The 22,433-nt window shown below is 50.0% G+C and overlaps 1 protein-coding gene across 1 annotated transcript in view; it reads right to left on the bottom strand.

Annotated features, from left to right (window-relative positions):
• Positions 1 to 22,433, bottom strand: part of LOC138447896 (uncharacterized) — an 879,976-nt gene that overhangs the window by 488,241 nt on the left and 369,302 nt on the right. Inside the window, exons 7-8 of the mRNA XM_069604399.1 lie at positions 18,707 to 18,887; positions 4,283 to 4,391 (exon numbers count right to left, since the gene is read on the bottom strand). Of these exons, the coding sequence (XP_069460500.1) occupies positions 4,283 to 4,391; positions 18,707 to 18,887 (290 nt within the window). The remainder of the gene's footprint in view (positions 1 to 4,282; positions 4,392 to 18,706; positions 18,888 to 22,433) is intronic.

Raw genomic sequence — 22,433 nt, forward strand, 5'->3', positions numbered from 1 at the left:
AGCTGCAAGAAAAAAGGTAAGAAGGCTTTAAAAATAATATCTATGTATTTTGCATGTGTGAAGTGCGTGTCAGATGTATGTTGGTGAACAGTAGGTGAATGAGAAGTAATGTGATGTAATGTGTGTTTTTGAATGTTCCGGGTGGGTGGGTGTGTGCCTGTACAGAGAATGCAATGGGTGGAGGTAGGAAAAGGTGTGAGTGAGTGAGTGAGTGACTGGCGGGTGAATGAGTGTGAAAGTGATGTGTTTTTTTGAATGTTCTGTGTGGGTGGATGGGTGTGTGCCTGTGCAGAGAATAGAATGGGTGGAGGTAAGAAAAGGTGTATGGGTGAGTGACTAGTGGGTGAACGAGCAGGCATGTGGTAGTGTGTGTTTGAATGCTGTGGGTGGATTTGCTGTTGGGGCGTGCCTGTGTGGTGAATGCAGTGTGAATGAATGTGAGAGGGGATGTATGGGTGAGTGACCGGTGGGTGAAAGGGGATGCATGTGTACATGTGTGTGTAAGGCCCTGGGAGACTGGGGATCACCAGAGCATTTTGACACATCCTTTATTGACTTTGCATGTTTTACTTGTATTTTGGAGCAAAGGCAAGCCCATGTGTGCCATTCCCTCGCTAGACTGGCATTTTGGTGCAGTCAGTCAGGCCATTGCTTACTGTGGCATGACATTTATTACTCAGCATTTATAAAAAGAAAGCATGATAAGTAGCGTGTCCTCGCTAGACTGGAGTGTTGGTGTAGCGGCCTGTATATTCGTCACTGTAGCGTGACTTTTTTGTTAACTGAGCTTCTATGATGAATCCAGCGAGATAAGTGTTCTCATGGGTCTAGACTGGCTTACATTGGAACCAGTTTGGACAGGTTTTCATATTGCGACATGTCACTTTTAATGGCCAAACCAACAGGAGTATGTACGTACACAGGAGCACTGGCATATATTGGCAGTGGCAGTTTTGTGTCCAGTGCCAGTAATGATACTATAAAAAACATCTTAAAGCAAACATGAGTACGGTGTTATATGGGAATACTAGCATATGTTGGTCGAGCCAGCATAGAAATGTATGCGCACAGGTAGTATGAAATCTTTTTTTATACTGGCGTATATTCCAGGGACCGCATGATAATGCATTGGAAAACACCCTGTGCACTTCTGGTGACTTGCATTTATTGTGCTTTTTTTCATGATTTACCCTACACTCTACAAAACAGATTATTGGCTTTTTACCCACATTTTCACAGAAAGTGTGCTGCGTAATGCACCATTTTAACCCATATTCAAAACATTTTCTCATAGGACAAAAACCTATTTTCGTTAGTTCGGGCTCCCTAGTTATGCTCAGTCGCAATCACATACTTGTGGCAAATATTTACACCCTCCAAAAAAACACCTCACCAACCATTTGTGGACCAGGCAGCGCCCCCTTCTTTCTATGTTACATTAAACATTTAAGCTTTGATTAAAAAACATATATGCTACTTTCACTTGCAGTAGTGCATGCCCCTGCAGCGGCATACTCATCATGGACATTGCACACACGTGGTGGTCGGGGCCGGCCCGGGGTTCGGCGTGCCCTTGTGCTTTGTTAAGGAGCTTGGGGGGCTCCCCAAGGCATGGCTCCCAGGGTGGCTCCAAAGGTTGTGCTACACCATTGTCTGACAAAAGGGTAGCGTGCAGTGCGCGCCTTGAAGTCTGTGAGTGAGTCTCCGGTTGAGAAGCAACTTGTGGGTATCTTCAATTTAAAATAACTGTGTGGTGCCACGGATTTATGTGTGCAGCAATATTACATTTAATCATGGGGGTCTTCAGTATAGTGAAAGATAGCATTATCAGGTGCACTCCCCTGTGTGCACGCAGACCAGTCTAATAGGCTTCTTCTATCGTAGTGGTAGCTGACTCATAGATACATTTAGAACCAGGGAATTTTGTTGATACTAAATCCTGCTCAATGATTTATTTTCAGGCCTTGCAGTGCACGCCTCCCCAGGTGGGTGCTTTTTTGGCTTGTTTAACACAGCAGCGCCACAGGTAGCGTCTGTGTGCATTGATCTACGCACCCGCTGTAGCCCGCCTTGGAGCATTTGTTTACGCTATTACAAGTACTGCATTATGTATGTTTTACATGTAGGCCCCACATCAAATATGGAAAATGACATTCCCCAAATGTGTGATCGTTACTCATATCACGCCTCCCTCTGTTGTCATATCTGGCAGAAATTAGAGCACCTGCAAACACGGGTGCTAGACGCATCTGAAAAATCTGAAGGTCGTTTGCCATCACTTCCCATGATGTCACTTGGGGCTGGGTCAAATGACATCACTTCCTGTCCTGTCATCAGAAGGTCAAGGGTCGTGTGATGCCACTTCCACTACCCCAGGCATTTTGGTGAAATGACGTCTCTGAATATGAGTCCAGAGTTACTGTAGAAGGATGGGAGCCTCAAGTGGAGGGTCCAGGGATGCCAAAATAGGAGCCTCAAAGCAGAGGACCCAGAAACCCCAGATCCAGCAGGACAGGAGGCTCAAAGCAGAGGACCCAGGGGTGCCACAATGGGGCCCACAGCCAGAGGGACTGGGAATTAGAGCAGAGGGCCCAGGGACCCCACAATAGGACCCCAGATCTAGAGGGACAGGATTCTCAAAGCAGAGGGCCCAGGAAAGCCATAGGGGCCCAGATCAACTGGGACAGGAGCCTCGAAGCAGAGGGCCCAGGGATGCCAGATAGGGGCCCAGATCCAGAGGAAGAGGGGCTTAGAGCAGAGGACCCAGGGGCCCCAGACTAGGGATCCAGATCCAGAGGGACAGGAATCTCAAAGCAGAGGACGCAGAGATCCCAGAATAGGGGCCCAGATCTAGTCGGACAGGATCCCCAAAGCAGAGGGCCCAGGGAAGCCAGAATAGGGGCCCAGATCTAGCGGGGCAGGATCCTCAAAGCAGAGAGCCCAGGGATGCCAGAATAGGGGCCCAGATCCAGAGGGACAGGGCTCAAAGCAGAGGGCCCAGGGGTGCAGAATAGGGGCCCAGGGATGCCAGAATAGAGGCCCAGATCCAGAGGGACAGGGGCTTAGAAAAGAGGACCCAGGGATGCCAAAATAGGACCCCATATTTAGCGGGACAGGATCCTCAAAGCAGAGGGCCCAGGGATGCCAGAATAGGGGCCCAGATCCTAAGGGACAAGAGGATCAAAGCAGAGGGCCCAGGGATGCCAGAATAGGGGCCCACAGCCAGAGGAATAGTGGCTTAGACCAGAGGACCCAGGGCCCGGAGAATAGGGGCCCAGATACAAAGAGACAGGGGCCCAGATCCAGAGGGACAGGGGCCCAGATCCAGAGGGACAGGGGATCGAAGCAGAGGGCCCAGGCACGCCAGAATAGAGGCCCAGATTCAGAGGACAGGGGTTTACAGCAGAGGACCGAGGGGCCCCAGAATAGGGTCCTTGCTCCAGAGGGACAGGGGCCCCAAAGCAGAGGGCCCATGGATTCCAGAATAGGGGCGCAGGGATGCAAGAATAGAGGCCCAGACCTTGATGGACGGGGTTTACAGCAGTGGACCTAGGGCCCCGAAAATAGGGGCCCAGATCCAGAGGCACAGGGACCTCAAAGCAGCGGACCCAGGGGCCCCAGAATAGGACCAACGATCCGGAGGGGCAGGGGGTTAGTGCAGAGGACCGAAGGGCCCCAGAATAGGATCCCAGATGCAGCTGGACAGCAACCTCAAAGCAGAAGACCCAGGGACCCCAGAATAGGAGTCCAGATCAAGAGAGAAAGACGTCCCAAAGACATGTGACCTCTGGAGGTCAGAATAAGACGCCAGATCCAGAGGAAAAAGGGGTGGGCAGCTCAAACCCCAGGAAAGGACCCCAGATTGAGAGGGAAGAAGGATGTGGGCCTCAAAACACAGGGCTTTCATGGCCCCCCATCCCCTTAAGAATAGAACCCCAGGCCTAGAGGGACAGAAACCGCAAAGCACAGGACCCAGGCACCCGAAACAGGACCCGGATATGGATGTGTGTGTGTGTGTGTGTGTGTGTAGGTGGGTCCCCAAGATTCAGGACTCATGGACCCCTTAATTGTGCCGCATATCTAGAGTGACAGGAACCTCAACACACAAAAGCCAGACCAGTGTAGGAACAGGCGCCTGCGACCCCCTGGGGACGACCCCAGATCTAAATGGCCAGAAGTGGAAGAATGCAAGACTCACTGCAGGGACCCCAGAAGAGGACACGTGGAACCCGAGACTCAGGGGATGGGAGCTTGATAGCAGAGCGCGCCTGGCGGCACCTACCTGCACGTGCTGAGAAGGTCGCCAGCCTGGAGGGCTTGCAGGATCAGGGCGTTGATCTGTGAGAGGGGTCTCTGGAGGGCAGCGCGGCTGAAGGGGTCTCTGAAGTGCTCTGTGTACAGAAAGAGACAGGTCAGCTACCTGCCCCCTACACCTATATCTCACAAAGGGCGAGCTCACTCCTCGTCCAGTGACACCCTGGAAAACAGTCTCACTATTGCATAGGACTGCAGAGAATGCTCACCACTGCCCCACACTGCAGAGAGTCTCACTATTGCATAGCACTGCAGGGAATGCTCACCACTGCCCCACACTGCAGAGCAGTCTCACTATTGCATAGCACTGCAGGGAATGCTCACCACTGCCCCACACTGCAGAGCAGTCTCACTATTGCATAGCACTGCAGAGAATGCTCACCACTGCCCCACACTGCAGAGCAGTCTCACTATTGCATAGCACTGCAGAGAATGCTCACCACTGCCCCACACTGCAGAGAGTCTCACTATTGCATAGCACTGCAGAGAATGCTCACCACTGCCCCACACTGCAGAGCAGTCCCACTATTGCATAACACTGCAGGGAATGCTCACCACTGCCCCACACTGCAGAGCAGTCTCACTATTGCATAGCACTGCAGGGAATGCTCACCACTGCCCCACACTGCAGAGCAGTCTCACTATTGCATAGCACTGCAGAGAATGTTCACCACTGCCCCACACTACAGAGAGTCTCACTATTGCATAGCACTGCAGGGAATGCTCACCACTGCCCCACACTGCAGAGCAGTCTCACTATTGCATAGCACTGCAGGGAATGCTCACCACTGCCCCACACTGCAGAGCAGTCACACTATTGCATAGCACTGCAGGGAATGCTCACCACTGCCCCAAACTGCAGAGCAGTCTCACTATCGCATAGCACTGCAGAGAATGCTCACCACTGCCCCACACTGCAGAGCAGTCTCACTATCGCATAGCACTGCAGAGAATGCTCAGCACTGCCCCACACTGCAGAGCACTCTCACTATTGCATAGCACTGCAGAGAATGCTCACCACTGCCCCAAACTGCAAAGCGTCTCACTATTGCATAGCACTGCAGAGAATTCTCACCACTGCCCACACTGCAGAGAGTCTCATTACTGCTTCATACTGAAGAGCAGTGTCTTCACTGCATCACACTGCAGTGACATATCATCGTTACTTCCCAGTAGAGAGCAGTGTCATCAGCGCATCGCACTGCAGAACAGTCTCACTATTGCATAGCACTGCAGAGAATTCTCACCACTGCCCCATACTGGAGAGAGTCGCATTACCGCTTTACACTGAAGAGCAGTGTCTTTGCTGCATAACACTGCAGTGACATATCATCATTACTTCGCAGTAGAGAGCAGTGTCATCACTGCATCGCACTGCAGAGCAGTCTCACTATTGCATAGCACTACAGAAAATTCTCACCACTGCCCCACACTGCAGAGAGTCTCACTATTGCATAGCACTGCAGAGAATTCTCACCACTGCCCCACACTGCACAGTCTCACTATTGCAGAGCACTGCAGAGAATTCTCACCACTGCCCCACACTGCAGACAGTCTCACTATTGCATAACACTGCAGAGAATTCTCATCACTGCCCCCACACTGCAGAGAGTCTCATTACCGCTTTACACTGAAGAGCAGTGTCTTCGCTGCATCACACTGCAGTGACATATCATTGTTACTTCCCGGTAGAGAGCAGTGTCACCACTGCATCGCACTGCAGAGCAGTCTCACAATTGCATAGCACTGCAGAAAATTCTCATCACTGCCCCACACTGCAGAGAGTCTCACTATTGCATAGCACTGCAGAGAATTCTCACCACTGCCCCACACTGCAGACAGTCTCACTATTGCATAACACTGCAGAGAATTCTCATCACTGCCCCCACACTGCAGAGAGTCTCATTACCGCTTTACACTGAAGAGCAGTGTCTTCGCTGCATCACACTGCAGTGACATATCATTGTTACTTCCCGGTAGAGAGCAGTGTCACCACTGCATCGCACTGCAGAGCAGTCTCACAATTGCATAGCACTGCAGAAAATTCTCATCACTGCCCCACACTGCAGAGAGTCTCACTATTGCATAGCACTGCAGAGAATTCTCACCACTGCCCCACACTGCAGACCGTCTCACTATTTCATAGCACTGGAGAGAATTCTCATCACTGCCCCACACTGCAGAGAGTCTCATTACCGTTTTACACTGAAGAGCAGTGTCTTTGCTGCATCACACTGCAGTGACATATCATCCTTACTTCCCAGTAGAGAGCAGTGTCATAACTGTATTACACTGCAGAGCAGTCTCACTATTGCATAGCACTACAGAGAATTCTCACCACTGCCCCACACTGCAGAGAGTCTCACTATTGCATAGCACTGGAGAGAATTCTCACCACTGACCCACACTGCAGAAAGTCTCACCATTGCATAGCACTGCAGAGAATTCTCAACACTGTCCCACACTGCAGACAGTCTCACTATTGCATAGCACTGCAGAGAATTCTCAACACTGCTCTACACTGCAGACAGTAAACAGTCTCACTATTGCATAGCACTGCAGAGAATTCCCACTACTGCCCCACACTGCAGACAGTCTCACTATTGCATAGCACTGCAGAGAATGCTCACCACTGCCCCACACTGCAGAGCAGTCTCACTATCGCATAGTACTGCAGAGAATGCTCACCACTGCCCCCACACTGCAGAGAGTCTCACTATTGCATAGGACTGCAGAGAATGCTCACCACTGCCCCAAACTGCAGAGAGTCTCACTATTGCATAGCACTGCAGGGAATGCTCACCACTGCCCCACACTGCAGAGCAGTCTCACTATTGCATAGCACTGCAAAGACTGCTCACCACTGCCCCACACTGCAGAGACTGCTCACCACTGCCCCACACTGCAGAGCACTCTCACTATTGCATAGCACTGCAGGGAATGCTCACCACTGCCCCAAACTGCAGAGCAGTCTCACTATTGCATAGCACTGCAGAGAATTCTCACCACTGCCCACACTGCAGAGAGTCTCATTACTGCTTCATACTGAAGAGCAGTGTCTTCGCTGCATCACACTTCAGTGACATATCATCGTTACTTCCCAGTAGAGAGCAGTGTCATCAGCGCATCGCACTGCAGAACAGTCTCACTATTGCATAGCACTGCAGAGAATTCTCACCACTGCCCCATACTGGAGAGAGTCGCATTACCGCTTTACACTGAAGAGCAGTGTCTTCGCTGCATCACACTGCAGTGACATATCATCATTACTTCGCAGTAGAGAGCAGTGTCATCACTGCACCGCACTTCAGAGAGTCTCACTATTGCATAGCACTGCAGAGAATTCTCACCACTGCCCCACACTGCACAGTCTCACTATTGCAGAGCACTGCAGAGAATTCTCACCACTGCCCCACACTGCAGACAGTCTCACTATTGCATAACACTGCAGAGAATTCTCATCACTGCCCCACACTGCCGAGAGTCTCATTACCGCTTTACACTGAAGAGCAGTGTCTTCGCTGCATCACACTGCAGTGACATATCATTGTTACTTCCCGGTAGAGAGCAGTGTCACCACTGCATCGCACTGCAGAGCAGTCTCACAATTGCATAGCACTGCAGAAAATTCTCATCACTGCCCCACACTGCAGAGAGTCTCACTATTGCATAGCACTGCAGAGAATTCTCACCACTGCCCCACACTGCAGACAGTCTCACTATTGCATAGCACTGGAGAGAATTCTCATCACTGCCCCACACTGCAGAGAGTCTCATTACCGTTTTACACTGAAGAGCAGTGTCTTCGCTGCATCACACTGCAGTGACATATCATCATTACTTCGCAGTAGAGAGCAGTGTCATCACTGCACCGCACTTCAGAGAGTCTCACTATTGCATAGCACTGCAGAGAATTCTCACCACTGCCCCACACTGCACAGTCTCACTATTGCAGAGCACTGCAGAGAATTCTCACCACTGCCCCACACTGCAGACAGTCTCACTATTGCATAACACTGCAGAGAATTCTCATCACTGCCCCACACTGCCGAGAGTCTCATTACCGCTTTACACTGAAGAGCAGTGTCTTCGCTGCATCACACTGCAGTGACATATCATTGTTACTTCCCGGTAGAGAGCAGTGTCACCACTGCATCGCACTGCAGAGCAGTCTCACAATTGCATAGCACTGCAGAAAATTCTCATCACTGCCCCACACTGCAGAGAGTCTCACTATTGCATAGCACTGCAGAGAATTCTCACCACTGCCCCACACTGCAGACAGTCTCACTATTGCATAGCACTGGAGAGAATTCTCATCACTGCCCCACACTGCAGAGAGTCTCATTACCGTTTTACACTGAAGAGCAGTGTCTTTGCTGCATCACACTGCAGTGACATATCATCGTTACTTCCCAGTAGAGAGCCGTGTCATCACTGTATTGCACTGCAGAGCAGTCTCACTATTGCATAGTCTCAGATTCTGTAGGTTTATCACTCACACTTTCCTTACCACTAGCCCACTCCTCACCTGATGATTCTGTGTGGGTCTTTACGGATTCGTCGGATGAGCTTTCCGGCTTTTCCCTCCAGGCTGTCTTTGTCTTTGTCCTGACGGTCGTATTCTTCTGTTTGACGAGATAGGAGCGAGCTCCCCCGGAGGCCACCTTGCCTATAAGCAATTAGCCCGGCAGCGGGGACTCCGGGGAGCCCACCCCAAACCAGGGAAAAGCCTTGCCGAAAAACCCTGGAAGATTGTGTAGCCGTAGTTGGCAGGGGTAAGTTGTAGTCATCCAGAGAGGAAGTTGTCGGCGTGCATCCGCACTTCAATAACCAGGATGCACTGGTAAGTGTTCGTAGTAGATAAGGAAATAACGATCCAGTGCGGAACAGCACAAACAGTACAGTACTCCAAAGAACTTGGACAACGAAGTGTTCCCAGCAAAGAGCGTCTGATGGCAGTAGAAACGCTGAAGCAGGAGTGAGTACTAGAAGGCAGCGCAGAGCGCGGCACAACAGCGGAAGCAGAAACAAACAGGTAAGCGGAATAAACGGGAGGGGGAACCGCGAACAGCGGTAACGGAAAGACACGGGCAGACGAACAGGGAAGGAAGGCAAGGGAAACACAGAGAAACAACTGGAGGCAGAGCACAAGCGTAGTGAACTCACGTAGGCAGCAAGAAAGTTGCAACGCACAGGTGTTCTCCATTCTCAGGTACTTGTAGGTAGTACAACAGAAAGACTAGACCGCACCTTGCAGTTACTCGGAGTCTAGTCCTTCTTCCATATCGCCCATCTGCTCCATACTTTCCATGGGCGATATATGACAGTATGACCCCTTCTCAGCGGTCCTCCTCCCGGTTTACCCGGGTGTAGCCGATGAAACCTTTGGATAAGTTGGGCTGCAGAGATGTGACTGACTGGTTCCCATGAACTCTCTGACCTTGGGTATCCTTTCCATAGCACCAGATACTGTAAGGTGCCTTTCTTGTACCTTGAATCCAATAATCTGGATACTTCATACTCCTTCGATGTTTCAATGGGTAGGTTACCGGTTCCTCTCTTCCTTCTGTTACGTGGATCTTCCACATATTCCTTTAGTAAAGAGGTGTGAAACACCGGATGTATCCTTTGGAGCTTTGTAGGAAGAGCCAAGCGAAAGGCAACCGGATTGATTTTGGCAGTAATCTTGAAAGGTCCGATAAAACGGGGAGAAAACTTTCCTTGATGTACCCATCTGGGCAAGAACTTGGTGGATAACCATACCTTGATACCAATGTCCCATTGCGGATTGGGTCTTCGCTTGAGATCAGCCCACCTCTTGTTCTCTAGACGGGAGGTTTCAAGATTAGACCTGGTTCTTTTGTGAAGGGTCTGAAGGGTGTCCAAAAGATGGTCCACGGAGGGAATGTTAGTAGACACCGGACCAAACAGAGGAATGTGTCTAGGATGAAAACCGTAGGTACAGGAAAAGGGACTCATGCCTGTCAAGGAATGTCTTGTATTATTATAAGAGAATTCTGCCATGGGAAGTAGGTGAAACCAATCGTTTTGCTCCTGATTACAGAAGCACCTAATGTATTGTTCCAATGTTGCATTAAGACGTTCAGTTTGCCCATTGCTCTCAGGGTGGAATCCTGATGACAGTGATCTTTTTATACCCAAGGCCTTGCACAAGGCAGTCCAAAACTTCGAGGTGAACTGTGAGCCTCTATCCGAGACTATGGATTGCGGAAGACCATGTAACCTAACCACGTCTTTCAGAAACACCTCCGCAGTGATACTTGCTGTCGGTAGACCTTTCAATGGTGAAAAATGCGCTAGTTTACTGAATGAATCCACAGTGACCATTATGGCCGTATGTCCATTGGAAACTGGTAGGTCTACAATAAAGTCTGTGGAAATGTGTTGCCACGGCCCATCTGGTAGAACGTCCTGTTGAAGTAAGCCTAATGGCTTACAGTAAGCATATTTATTCTGACCACATATGGGACACGTAGCCACATATTCTTTGATGTCTTTTTTCATAGTAGGCCACCAAAACTGTCTAGACACCAGTTCCATGGTGGCAAGTTGACCTTTGTGTCCAGCTGATGGGATATCGTGGCACCAAGCCATGGCCTGTTCTTGTAGATCCTGAGTGGGTAAGAATAAAGCCTCTTTCATAAACCTCAGATCTCCTCTTTGGGTCATTCCATAGTCATCTATCTTCCTGTTATTCTTTTGGGCTTTCTGTACTTGTTGAAGAAACGTATTAACCATATTGATGAACCTCTTCCCTGCTAGAAGAATTTCTGGACCTTGATATCCTCCACAGTCATTCCCTTGACTGCGGGAAAGGGCATCTGCTAATGAGTTATCCTGTCCTGGTAAATAGATGATTACGAAATCAAATTGAGAAAAAAAATAAGCCCATCTGGCATGTCTGGAATTTCGGCATTCCATTTTCTGTAACACCTTTAAATTCTGGTGATCTGTACGAACTTGGAAAGGACAAACAGCTCCTTGTAATAAGTGCCTCCACTCCTCACAGGCCTGTCTTATGGCCAGGAGTTCTCTTTCCAGTACTGAGTAATTTCGTTCACTGGGACTAAGGGTTCTGGAATAATAAGCTATAGGGTGTTCCAACCCATCCTCTTTCTTTTGTAACAAAGCAGCTCCAATCGCTCCTCCTGAAGCATCGGTCTCCACAATAAATGGTAAGGATTGATCCGGTTGTCTCAGGATATGAGCTGTCACAAATGCTTCCTTAAACCTTTGGAATGCCTGATCCGTCTTCTGGTCCCAGAGAAACTTGACTCCTTTTTTAAGGAGGTTTGTAATGGGAAGGATGATGTCCGAAAAGTTTGGTATAAACTTACGGTAAAAGTTTGCGAGTCCCAAAAACCTTTGTATATCCTTAACTGAATTGGGTATGGACCACTGTGTTATAGCCTGAGTTTTGGCTGGATCCATTTGTACCCGATCTTCGGAGAGGATGAATCCTAAGTAGGGTACCGTAGTAACTTCAAAAACACATTTTTCAGGTTTGGCCAATAGACTATTGTGTCTTAACCTGTGGAGAACTTCTTTGACGTGTTGACGATGTTCAGCCAGAGTGTTTGAGAATATGAGAATGTCGTCCAAATAAACCACAACTGAGGAATACAACATATCTGCGAATATCTTGTCCATGAAGCGTTGAAACTGGGATGGTGCATTTACCAAACCAAAGGGCATAACCCTGTACTCGTAGTGTCCCAGGGGAGTCCTGAAAGCTGTCTTCCATTCGTCCCCTTCACGAATACGAAGTAGGTGATAGGCCCCTCGAAGATCTAATTTGGCAAAGAGATGTGCTCCTTGGACTGCCTCAATAACGTCTTTCATTAAGGGCATAGGATACCTGTCTCGTATAGTCAGACTGTTCAGACTCCGGTAATCTATGCAAGGCCTTAGTTTCGTGGTTCCTTTTTTCGAGATAAAGAAAAGAGATGCCCCTGCTGACGATGAGGATTCCCGTCTGAGGCCATTTTGTAGGTTGGTTGACAAGTATTCCCTCAATGCCTCTTTTTCAGGTAGAGATAAAGGGAACATCCTTCCAAAGGGTACTTCAGCCTCCGGAATTAGTTCGATTCTGCAGTCTTCTTTCCGATGAGGAGGAAGATTCCTCGGTTGGGTGTCTAAAAACACGTCCTCATATTCCTGGTACTGGATGGGAATTGTATTAACACTGAGGACGGTATTTTGTATTGTTGGAAGCACACAGGACAAAGCGGGTTCATTAGTCAGACACTGTTGAGAGCAATACGTGGATCTGAACTCCACTGTGTTGAGTTGCCAGTCAATTGCCGGGTTGTGTTTTCTGAGCCATGGTATGCCTAATATGACTGGAAAATGAGCCGCTCGAATGAGATCGAAAGATAGGTACTCAGAATGATTTGACACTCTGACCCGTAGTTCCTGTGTTTCCTGACAAATAGGTCCAGATGTCAAAGGTGTGCCGTCGACGCCTTCTACTGGAATCGGTCTGATTTTAGGGCGTCGAGGCAGGTGGTGTTCATTAGCCCATTTATCATCTACAAAGTTGCCCGCAGCTCCGCAGTCCAGCATAGCCAAACATTCAATGGGTTTGGTAGAGTGCCAGTCTAACGTAATCTTAACCACCATCAGTGTGTTATTGCTGATCAAAGCTGGCTGAGCATCAGCACAGGGATGCATAGATGTCTCCCCTTCCTTATCCCTGTTCAAGGTTGGGGTATTTCGTTTCCCTGCTTTCTGGGAGGGACTTCTGGGCAATCTCACAGCAAATGTGTGTTGGACCCACAATACATGCAAAGTCCAAGATCCTTGCATCTCTTCCGTTCGTTGGCTGTAAGTGGTCCTCTAGCAGTTCCTATCTGCATTGGTTCTTCGTGTTGAGCCCTTTCAGGGACTGAGGGTAGGCTAGTGAAAGGTACGAAAGACTGGGGCTTCTTCTTCTCAGCTTTCCTCTCCGACATGCGGAATTCTATCTGTAATACCAATGACACGAGTTCCTGAAATGAAGCAGGTCTGGCTACTCTGCCAGTTCGTCCTTTATGTCTTCATGCAGACCCCGACGGAAAATAGCCTGCTGCACCGTTTCCAGCCAACCTGCTTCACTTGCCACCTTCTGAAAACAGGTAACATATGTCTGTATGTCGGAGTTTCCTTGGCGTATTTCTAACAGGTTTTCAAAGGTGGAGTATAAGACTTCAGGTCTCTCGAATCTTTCTTTGAAACGTGTTACAAAGGCACCATAGTTATTTAAAGTTGGGTCTGAGTTTGTCACCAGTGGGGTGGCCCAGGCTAGGGCATTACCAGCTAAGTTCGAAATTAGAAAACCCACTTTTGTTCGATCCAATTCGTATGTCTTGGGCCGAAAAGTATAGTGTATTGTGCAGGCATCCAGAAACTCCTGTAATTTCCTGGGGTTTCCCTCAAATTTACCGCAAGGTAGGGATAAAGGAGGTAGTTCTCCTCTGGAATCTTCTCTCTGTTGGACTTGTTGCCTCAATGCTGCATTATCAGTTTTTAGGGTTTGTACTTCAACCCTCAGAGCTTGTATGGCGTTAACCATCTCCTGGTAATGTTCAAGACTAGCCATCTTCTCTAGGCGTTGCAATCTCTCAGATTCTGTAGGTTTATCACTCACACTTTCCTTACCACTAGCCCACTCCTCACCTGATGATTCTGTGTGGGGCTTTACGGATTTGTCGGATGAGCTTTCCGGCTTTTCCCTCCAGGCTGTCTTTGTCTTTGTCCTGACGGTCGTATTCTTCTGTTTGACGAGATAGGAGCAAGCTCCCCCGGAGGCCACCTTGCCTATAAGCAATTAGCCCGGCAGCGGGGACTCCGGGGAGCCCACCCCAAACCAGGGAAAAGCCGTGCCGAAAAACCCTGGAAGATTGTGTAGCTGTAGTTGGCAGGGGTAAGTTGTAGTCATCCAGAGAGGAAGTTGTCGGCGTGCATCCGCACTTCAATACCCAGGATGCACTGGTAAGTGTTCGTAGTAGATAAGGAAATAACGATCCAGTGCGGAACAGCACAAACAGTACAGTACGCCAAAGAACTTGGACAACGAAGTGTTCCCAGCAAAGAGCGTCTGATGGCAGGAGAGACGCTGAAGCAGGAGTGAGTACTAGAAGGCAGCGCAGAGCGCGGCACAACAGCGGAAGCAGAAACAAACAGGTAAGCGGAATAAACGGGAGGGGGAAACCGCGAACAGCAGTAACGGAAAGACACGGGCAGACGAACAGGGAAGGAAGGCAAGGGAAACACAGAGAAACAACTGGAGGCAGAGCACAAGCGTAGTGAACTCACGTAGGCAGCAAGAAAGTTGCAACACACAGGTGTTCTCCATTCTCAGGTACTTGTAGGTAGTACAACAGAAAGACTAGACCGCACCTTGCAGTGACTCGGAGTCTAGTCCTTCTTCCATTTCGCCCTTCTGCTCCATACTTTCCATGGGCGATATATGACACATAGCACTACAGAGAATTCTCACCACTGCCTCACACTGCAGAGAGTCTCACTATTGCATAGCACTGCAGAGAATTCTCACCACTGACCCACACTGCAGAAAGTCTCACCATTGCATAGCACTGCAGAGAATTCTCAACACTGTCCCACACTGCAGACAGTCTCACTATTGCATAGCACTGCAGAGAATTCTCAACACTGCTCCACACTGCAGACAGTCTCACTATTGCATAGCACTGCAGAGAATTCCCACTACTGCCCCACACTGCAGACAGTCTCACTATTGCATAGCACTGCAGAGAATTCTCATCACTGCCCCACACTGCAGAGAGTCTCATTACTGCTTTACATTGAAGAGCAGTATCTTCGCTGCATCACACTGCAGTGACATATCATCGTTACTTCCCAGTAGAGAGCAGTGTCACCACTGCATCGCACCGCAGAACAGTCTCACTATTGCATAGTACTGCAGAGAATGCTCACCACTGCCCCACACTGCAGAGAATTCTCACCACTGCCCCACACTGGAGAGAGTCGCATTACCGCGTTACACTGAAGAGCAGTGGCTTCACTGCATCACACTGCAGTGACATATCATCGTTACTTCCCAGTAGAGAGCATTGTCACCACTGCCCCACACTGCAGAGAGTCTCACTATTGCATAGCACTGCAGAGAATTCTCACCACTGACCCACACTGCAGAGAGTCTCACTATTGCATAGCACTGCAGAGAATTCTCACCACTGCCCCACACTGCAGACAGTCTCACTATTGCATAGCACTGCAGAGAATTCTCATCACTGCCCCACACTGCAGAGAGTCTCATTACCGTTTTACACTGAAGAGCAGTGTCTTCGCTGCATCACACTGCAGTGACATATCATTGTTATTTTCCCAGTAGAGAGCAGTGTGACCACTGCATCGCACTGCAGAACAGTCTCATTATTGCATAGCACTGCAGAGAATGCTCACCACTGCCCCACACTGCACAGAGTCTCACTATTGCATAGCACTGCAGAGAATTCTCACCACTTCCCCACACTGGAGAGAGTCGCATTACCGCTTTACACTGAAGAGCAGTGTCTTCGCTGCATCACACTGCAGTGACATATCATCCCAGTAGAGAGCAGTGTCATCACTGTATCGCACTGCAGAGCAGTCTCACTATTGCATAGTACTACAGAGAATTCTCACCACTGCCCCGCACTGCAGAGATTCCCACTATTGCATAGCACTGCAGAGAATTCTCACCACTGCCCCACACTGCAGACAGTCTCACTATTGCATAGCACTGCAGAGAACTCTCACCACTGTCCCACACTGCAGACAGTCTCACTATTGCATAGCACTGCAGAGAATTCTCACCACTGCCCCACACTGCAGACAGTCTCACTATTGCATAGCACTGCAGAGAATTCTCACCACTGCCCCACACTGCAGACAGTCTCACTATTGCATAGCACTGCAGAGAATTCTCATCACTGCCCTACACTGCAGAGAGTCTCATTACCATTTTACACTGAAGAGCAGTGTCTTCGCTGCATCACACTGCAGTGACATATCATAGTTACTTCCCAGTTGCATAGCACTGCAGAAAATTCTCATCACTGCCCCACACTGCAGAGAGTTTCACTATTGCATAGCACTGCAGAGAATTCTCACCACTGCCCCGCACTGCAGAGATTCCCACTATTGCATAGCACTGCAGAGAATTCTCACCACTGCCCCACACTGCAGACAGTCTCACTATTGCATAGCACTGCAGAGAACTCTCACCACTGTCCCACACTGCAGACAGTCTCACTATTGCATAGCACTGCAGAGAATTCTCACCACTGCCCCACACTGCAGACAGTCTCACTATTGCATAGCACTGCAGAGAATTCTCACCACTGCCCCACACTGCAGAGAGTCTCACTATTGCATAGCACTGCAGAGAATTCTCACCACTGTCCCGCACTGCAGACAGTCTCACTATTGCATAGCACTGCAGATAATTCTCACCACTGCCCCACACTGCAGACAGTCTCACTATTGCATAGCACTGCAGATAATTCTCACCACTGCCCCACACTGCAGACAGTCTCACTATTGCATAGCACTGCAGAGAATTCTCACCTTTGCCCCACACTGGAGATAGACGCATTACCGCTTTACACTGAAGAGCAGTGTCTTCGCTGCATCACACTGCACTGACATATCATTGTTACTTCCCAGTAGAGAGCAGTGTCACCACTGCATCACACTGCAGAGCAGTCTCACTATTGCATAGCACTGCAGAAAATTCTCATCACTGCCCCACACTGCAGAGCATCTCACTATTGCATAGCGCTGCATACAATTCTCACCACTGCCCCACACTGCAGACAGTCTTACTATTGCATAGCACTGCAGAGAATTCTCACCACTGCCCCACACTGGAGAGAGTCGCATTACTGCTTTACACTGAAGAGCAGTGTCTTTGCTGCATCACACTGCAGTGACATATCATCGTTACTTCCCAGTAGAGAGCAGTGTCACCACTGCATTGCACTGCAGAGCAGTCTCACTGTTGCATAGCACTACAGAGAATTCTCACCACTGCCCCACACTGCAGAGAGTCTAACTATTGCATAGAACTGCAGAGAATTCTCACCACTGACCCACACTGCAGACAGTCTCACTATTGCATAGCACTGCAAAGAATTCTCATCACTGCCCCACACTGCAGAAAGTCTCATTACTGCTTTACACTGAAGAGCAATGTCTTCGCTGCATCACACTGCAGTGACATATCATCGTTACTTCCCAGTAGAGAGCAGTGTCACCACTGCATCGCACTGCAGAACAGTCTCACTATTGCATAGCACTGCAGAGAATGCTCACCACTGCCCCACACTGCATTGAGTCTCACTATTGCATAGCACTGCAGAGAATTCGCCCCACTGCCCCACACTGGAGAGTGTTGCATTACCGCTTTACACTGAAGAGCAGTGTCTTTGCTGCATCACACTGCAGTGGCATATCATCGTTACTTCCCAGTAGAGAGCAGTGTCACCACTGCATCGCACTGGAGAGCAGTCTCACTATTGCATAGCACTGCAGAAAATTCTCATCACTGCCCCACACTGCAGAGAGTCTCACTATTGCATAGCACTGCAGATAATTCTCACCACTGCCCCACACTGCAGACAGTCTCACTATTGCATAGCACTGCAGAGAATTCTCACCACTGCCCCAGACTGCTATCCTGCACACTCCTTCATTTAGGTCCTGCTTTCCTGTACACTCCTTCCCACACGTCCTGCTATCCTGCACACTCCTTCATTCAGGTCCTGCGTTCCCTCACACGCCTTCCTGCAGGTCCTGCTATCCTGCACACTCCTTCATTCAGGTCCTACTATCCTGCACACTCCTTCATTCAGGTCTGCTATCCAGCACACTCCTTCATTCTGATCCTGCTATCCTGCATACTACTTCATTCAGGTCCTTCTATCCTGCACACTCCTTCATTCAGGTCCTGCTATCCTGCACACTCCTTCATTCAGGTCCTGTTTTCCCGCACACTCCTTCATTCAGATCCTGCTGTCCTGCACACTCCTTCATTCAGGTCCTGCTATCCTGCACACTCCTTCCTGCAGGTCCTGCTATCCTGCACACTCCTTCCTGCAGGTCCTGCTATCCTGCACACTCCTTCTTCCGGTCCTGCTATCCTGCACACTCCTTCTTCCGGTCCTGCTTTCCTGCACACTGATCGCCGCAGGATCCCTGACACTCCTCCCCATAGCATAGGCCCTGCTATCTAGGATAGGTCATTCATCACTGCAGGTGCTGCAATCCTAGCCACTCCTATCTGCAGGTCCATTTATCTTTGACTCAATCCCCTCCACACCCCAGGGCCCCACCCTTGCAGGTCCTGCTCTCCCGGACATACCTGATCGCTGGGCCATGAGGGCCGCCTCCCCTGGGCTGCAGAAGATGGACCAGTACAGGGCGAGTGGGTTATGCTCAGGGAAGTAGATCCATCGGCCGGCTCCGCCCTCGCTGTAGTGCAGCTCAAAGTGTTTCACCAGGCGCAGGAACCTCCACCCGCCCTCCTGCGGGGTCCGCCAGGCCTAAGGAGAGACAGTCAGGAGATCAGGCGCTGCCAGAGGTGAGGGAACAGTCAGGAGATCAGGCACTGCCAGAGGTGAGGGAACATAGGCAGGAATCAGATAATGCAAGGAGTGAGGGAACACAGGAGGTCAAAAAATGCCAGGGGTGAGGGAACACAGGAGGTCAAGAAATGCCAGGGGTGAGGGAACACAGGAGGTCAAGAAATGCCAGGGGTGAGGGAACACAGGAGGTCAAGAAATGCCAGTGGTGAGGAAACACAGGAGGTCAAGAAATGCCAGGGGTGAGGGAACACAGGAGGTCAAGAAATGCCAGGGGTGAGGGAACAGTCAGGAGATCAGGCAATGCAAGAATAAAGTCAATAGATCAAGAAATGCCAGGGGCGAGGGAACAGTCAGGAGATCAGGCACTGCCAGAATAAAGTCAAGAGATCAAGAAATGCCAGGGGCGAGGGAACAGTCAGGAGATCAGGCACTGCCAGAATAAAGTAAAGAGATCAAGAAATGCCAGGGGCGAGGGAACAGTCAGGCAGAATATAGTCAAGAGATCAAGAAATTCCCGGGGTGAGGGAACAGTCAGGAGATCAGGCACTGCCAGAGGTTGATGGGAACACAGACATGAGCTAAGCCCTGTGAGGTAGTATTGCAGAGCTGCCACGCTGTCCGTGCAGGTCTTGAGGTGAGGGGGCTAGCTGTGTGGAACTGCCAGACCACAGCACACTCTTTCCCCTTTCATTGGATTGAGGTATACTGGCGAGGAGACAGAGAGGAGCTCAGGCAATGCCAGGGGTGAGGGAACAAAGAGAGAAGCTCAGGTAATGCCAGGGGTGAGGGAACAAAGAGAGAAGCTCAGGAAAGGCCAGGGGCGAGGGAACATAGAGAGAAGCTCAGGAAATGCCAGGGGTGAGAGAACATAGAGAGAAGCTCAGGCAATGTCAGGGGTGAGGGAACATAGAGAGAAGCTCAGGCAATGCCAGGTGTGAGGGAACATAGAGAGGAGCTCAGGAAAGGCCAGGGTCAAGGGAACATAGAAAGAAGCTCAGGAAATGCCAGGGGTGAGAGAACATAGAGAGAAGCTCAGGCAATGCCAGGGGTGAGGGAACATAGAGAGAAGCTCAGGAAAGGCCAGGGGCAAGGGAACATAGAAAGAAGCTCAGGAAATGCCAGGGGCAAGGGAACATAGAAAGAAGCTCAGGAAATGCCAGGGGTGAGAGAACATAGAGAGAAGCTCAGGCAATGCCGGGGGTGAGGGAACATAGAGAGAAGCTCAGGCAATGCCAGGTGTGAGGGAACATAGAGAGAAGCTCAGGAAAGGCCAGGGGCAAGGGAACATAGAAAGAAGCTCAGGAAATGCCAGGGGTGAGAGAACATAGAGAGAAGCTCAGGCAATGCCAGGGGTGAGGGAACATAGAGAGAAGCTCAGGCAATGCCAGGTGTGAGGGAACATAGAGAGAAGCTCAGGAAATGCCAGGGTTGAGGGAACATAGACAGAAGCTCAGGCAATGCTAGGGGCGAGGGAACATAGAGAGAAGCCCAGGACATGTCTGGGGTGAGGGAACACAGAGAGAAGCTCAAGCAATGCCAGGGTTAAGGGAACATATAAAGAAGCTCAAGAAATGCCAGGGGTGAGGGCACATAGAGAGATGTTCAAGCAATGGCAGGGGTGAGTGAACATAGAGAGAATCTCAGGCAATCCCAGGGGTGAGGTAACATAGAGAGAAGCTCAGGCAATGGCAGGGGTGAGGGAACATAGAGAGAAGCTCAAGCAATGCCAGGGGTGGGTGAACATAGAGAGAATCTCAGGCAATGCCAGGGGTGAGGGAACATAGAGAGAAGCTCAAGCAATGCCAATGGTGAGGGAACATAGAGAAAAGCTTAGGCAATGCCAGGGGTGAGGGAACATAGAGAGAAGCTCAGGCAATGCCAGGGGTGAGGGAAAATAGAGAGAAGCTCAGGAAAGGCCTGGGGCGAGGGAACATAGAGAGAAGCTCAAGCAATGCAAGGGGTGAGGGAAAACAGAGAGAAGCTCAGGCAATGCAAGGGGAGGGAACATAGAGAGAAGCTCAGGAAAGGCCAGGGGTAAGGGAACATAGAGAGAAGCTCAAGCAATGCCAGGGGTCATGGGACATAGAGAGAAGCTTGGGCAATGCCAGGGGAGGGAACATAGAGAGAAGCTCAGACAATGCAAGGGGTGAGGGAACATAAAGAGAACTTCAAGCAATGTCAGGGGTGAGGGAACATAGAGAGAAGCTCAGGAAATGCAAGGAGTGAGGGAACATAAAGAGAAGCTCAAGCAATGCCAGGGGTGAGTGAACATAGAGAGAATCTCAGGCAATCCCAGCGGTGAGGTAACATAGAGAGAGGCTCAGGCAATGGCAGGGGTGAGGGAACATAGAGAGAAGCTCAAGCAATGCCAGGGGTGAGGGAACATAGAGAGAAGCTCAAGCAATGCCAATGGTAAGGGTACATAGAGAGAAGCTCAGGCAATGCCAGGGGTGAGGGAACATAGAGAGAAGGTCAGGCAATGGCAGGGGTGAGGTAACACAGAGATACACTCTGGAAATGCCAGGGGTGAGGGCACATAGAGAGAAGCTCAGGCAATGCCAGGGGTGAGGGAACATAGAGAGAAGCTCAGGCAATGCCAAGGGTGAGGGTACATAGAGGGAAGCTCAGGCAATGCCAGGGGTGAGGGAACATAGAGAGAAGCTCAGGCAATGCCAAGGGTGAGGGAACATAGCGAGAAGCTCAGGCAATGCCAAGGGTGAGGGAACATAGAGATAAGCTCAGGCAATGCCAGGGGAGGGAACATAGAGAGAAGCTCAGGCAATGCCAGGGATGAGGAAACATACAGATAAGCTCAGGCAATGCTAGGGGTGATGGGACAAAGAGAGATGCTCTGGCAATGCCAGGGGAGGGAACATAGAGAGAAGCTCAGGCAATGCCTGGGATGAGGAAACATACAGATAAGATCAGGCAATGCCGGGGTGATGGGACATCGAGAGAAGCTCAGGCAATGCCAGGGGAGGGAACATAGAGAGAAGCTCAGGCAATGCCAGGAGTGAGGGAACATAGAGAGAAGCTCAAGCAATGCCAGGGGTGAGGGAAAATAGCAAGAAGCTCAGGCAACGTCAGGGGTGAAGGAACATAGAGAGAACCTCAAGTAATGCCAGGAGTGAGGGAAAATAGAGAGAAGCTCAGGTAATGCCAGGGGTGAGGGAGCATAGAGAGAGGTTCAGGCAATTGCAGGGGTGAGGGAACATAGAGAAAAGCTCAGGCAATGCCAGGGATGAGGAAACATACAGATAAGCTCAGGCAATGCTAGGGGTCATGGGACATAGAGAGAAGCTCAGGCAATGCCAGGGGTGAGGGAACATAGAGAGAAGCTCAAGCAATGCCAGGGGTGAGGGAACATAGCAAGAAGCTTAGGCAACGCCAGGGGTGAGGGAACATAGAGAGAACCTCAAGTAATGCCAGGAGTGAGGGAAATAGAGAGAAGCTCAGGTAATGCCAGGGGTGAGGGAGCATAGAGAGAGGTTCAGGCAATTGCAG

Source organism: Ambystoma mexicanum, chromosome 3q, assembly GCF_040938575.1.
Source record: "Ambystoma mexicanum isolate Mex_15411 chromosome 3q, UKY_AmexF1_1, whole genome shotgun sequence".
Taxonomy (NCBI): domain Eukaryota; kingdom Metazoa; phylum Chordata; class Amphibia; order Caudata; family Ambystomatidae; genus Ambystoma; species Ambystoma mexicanum.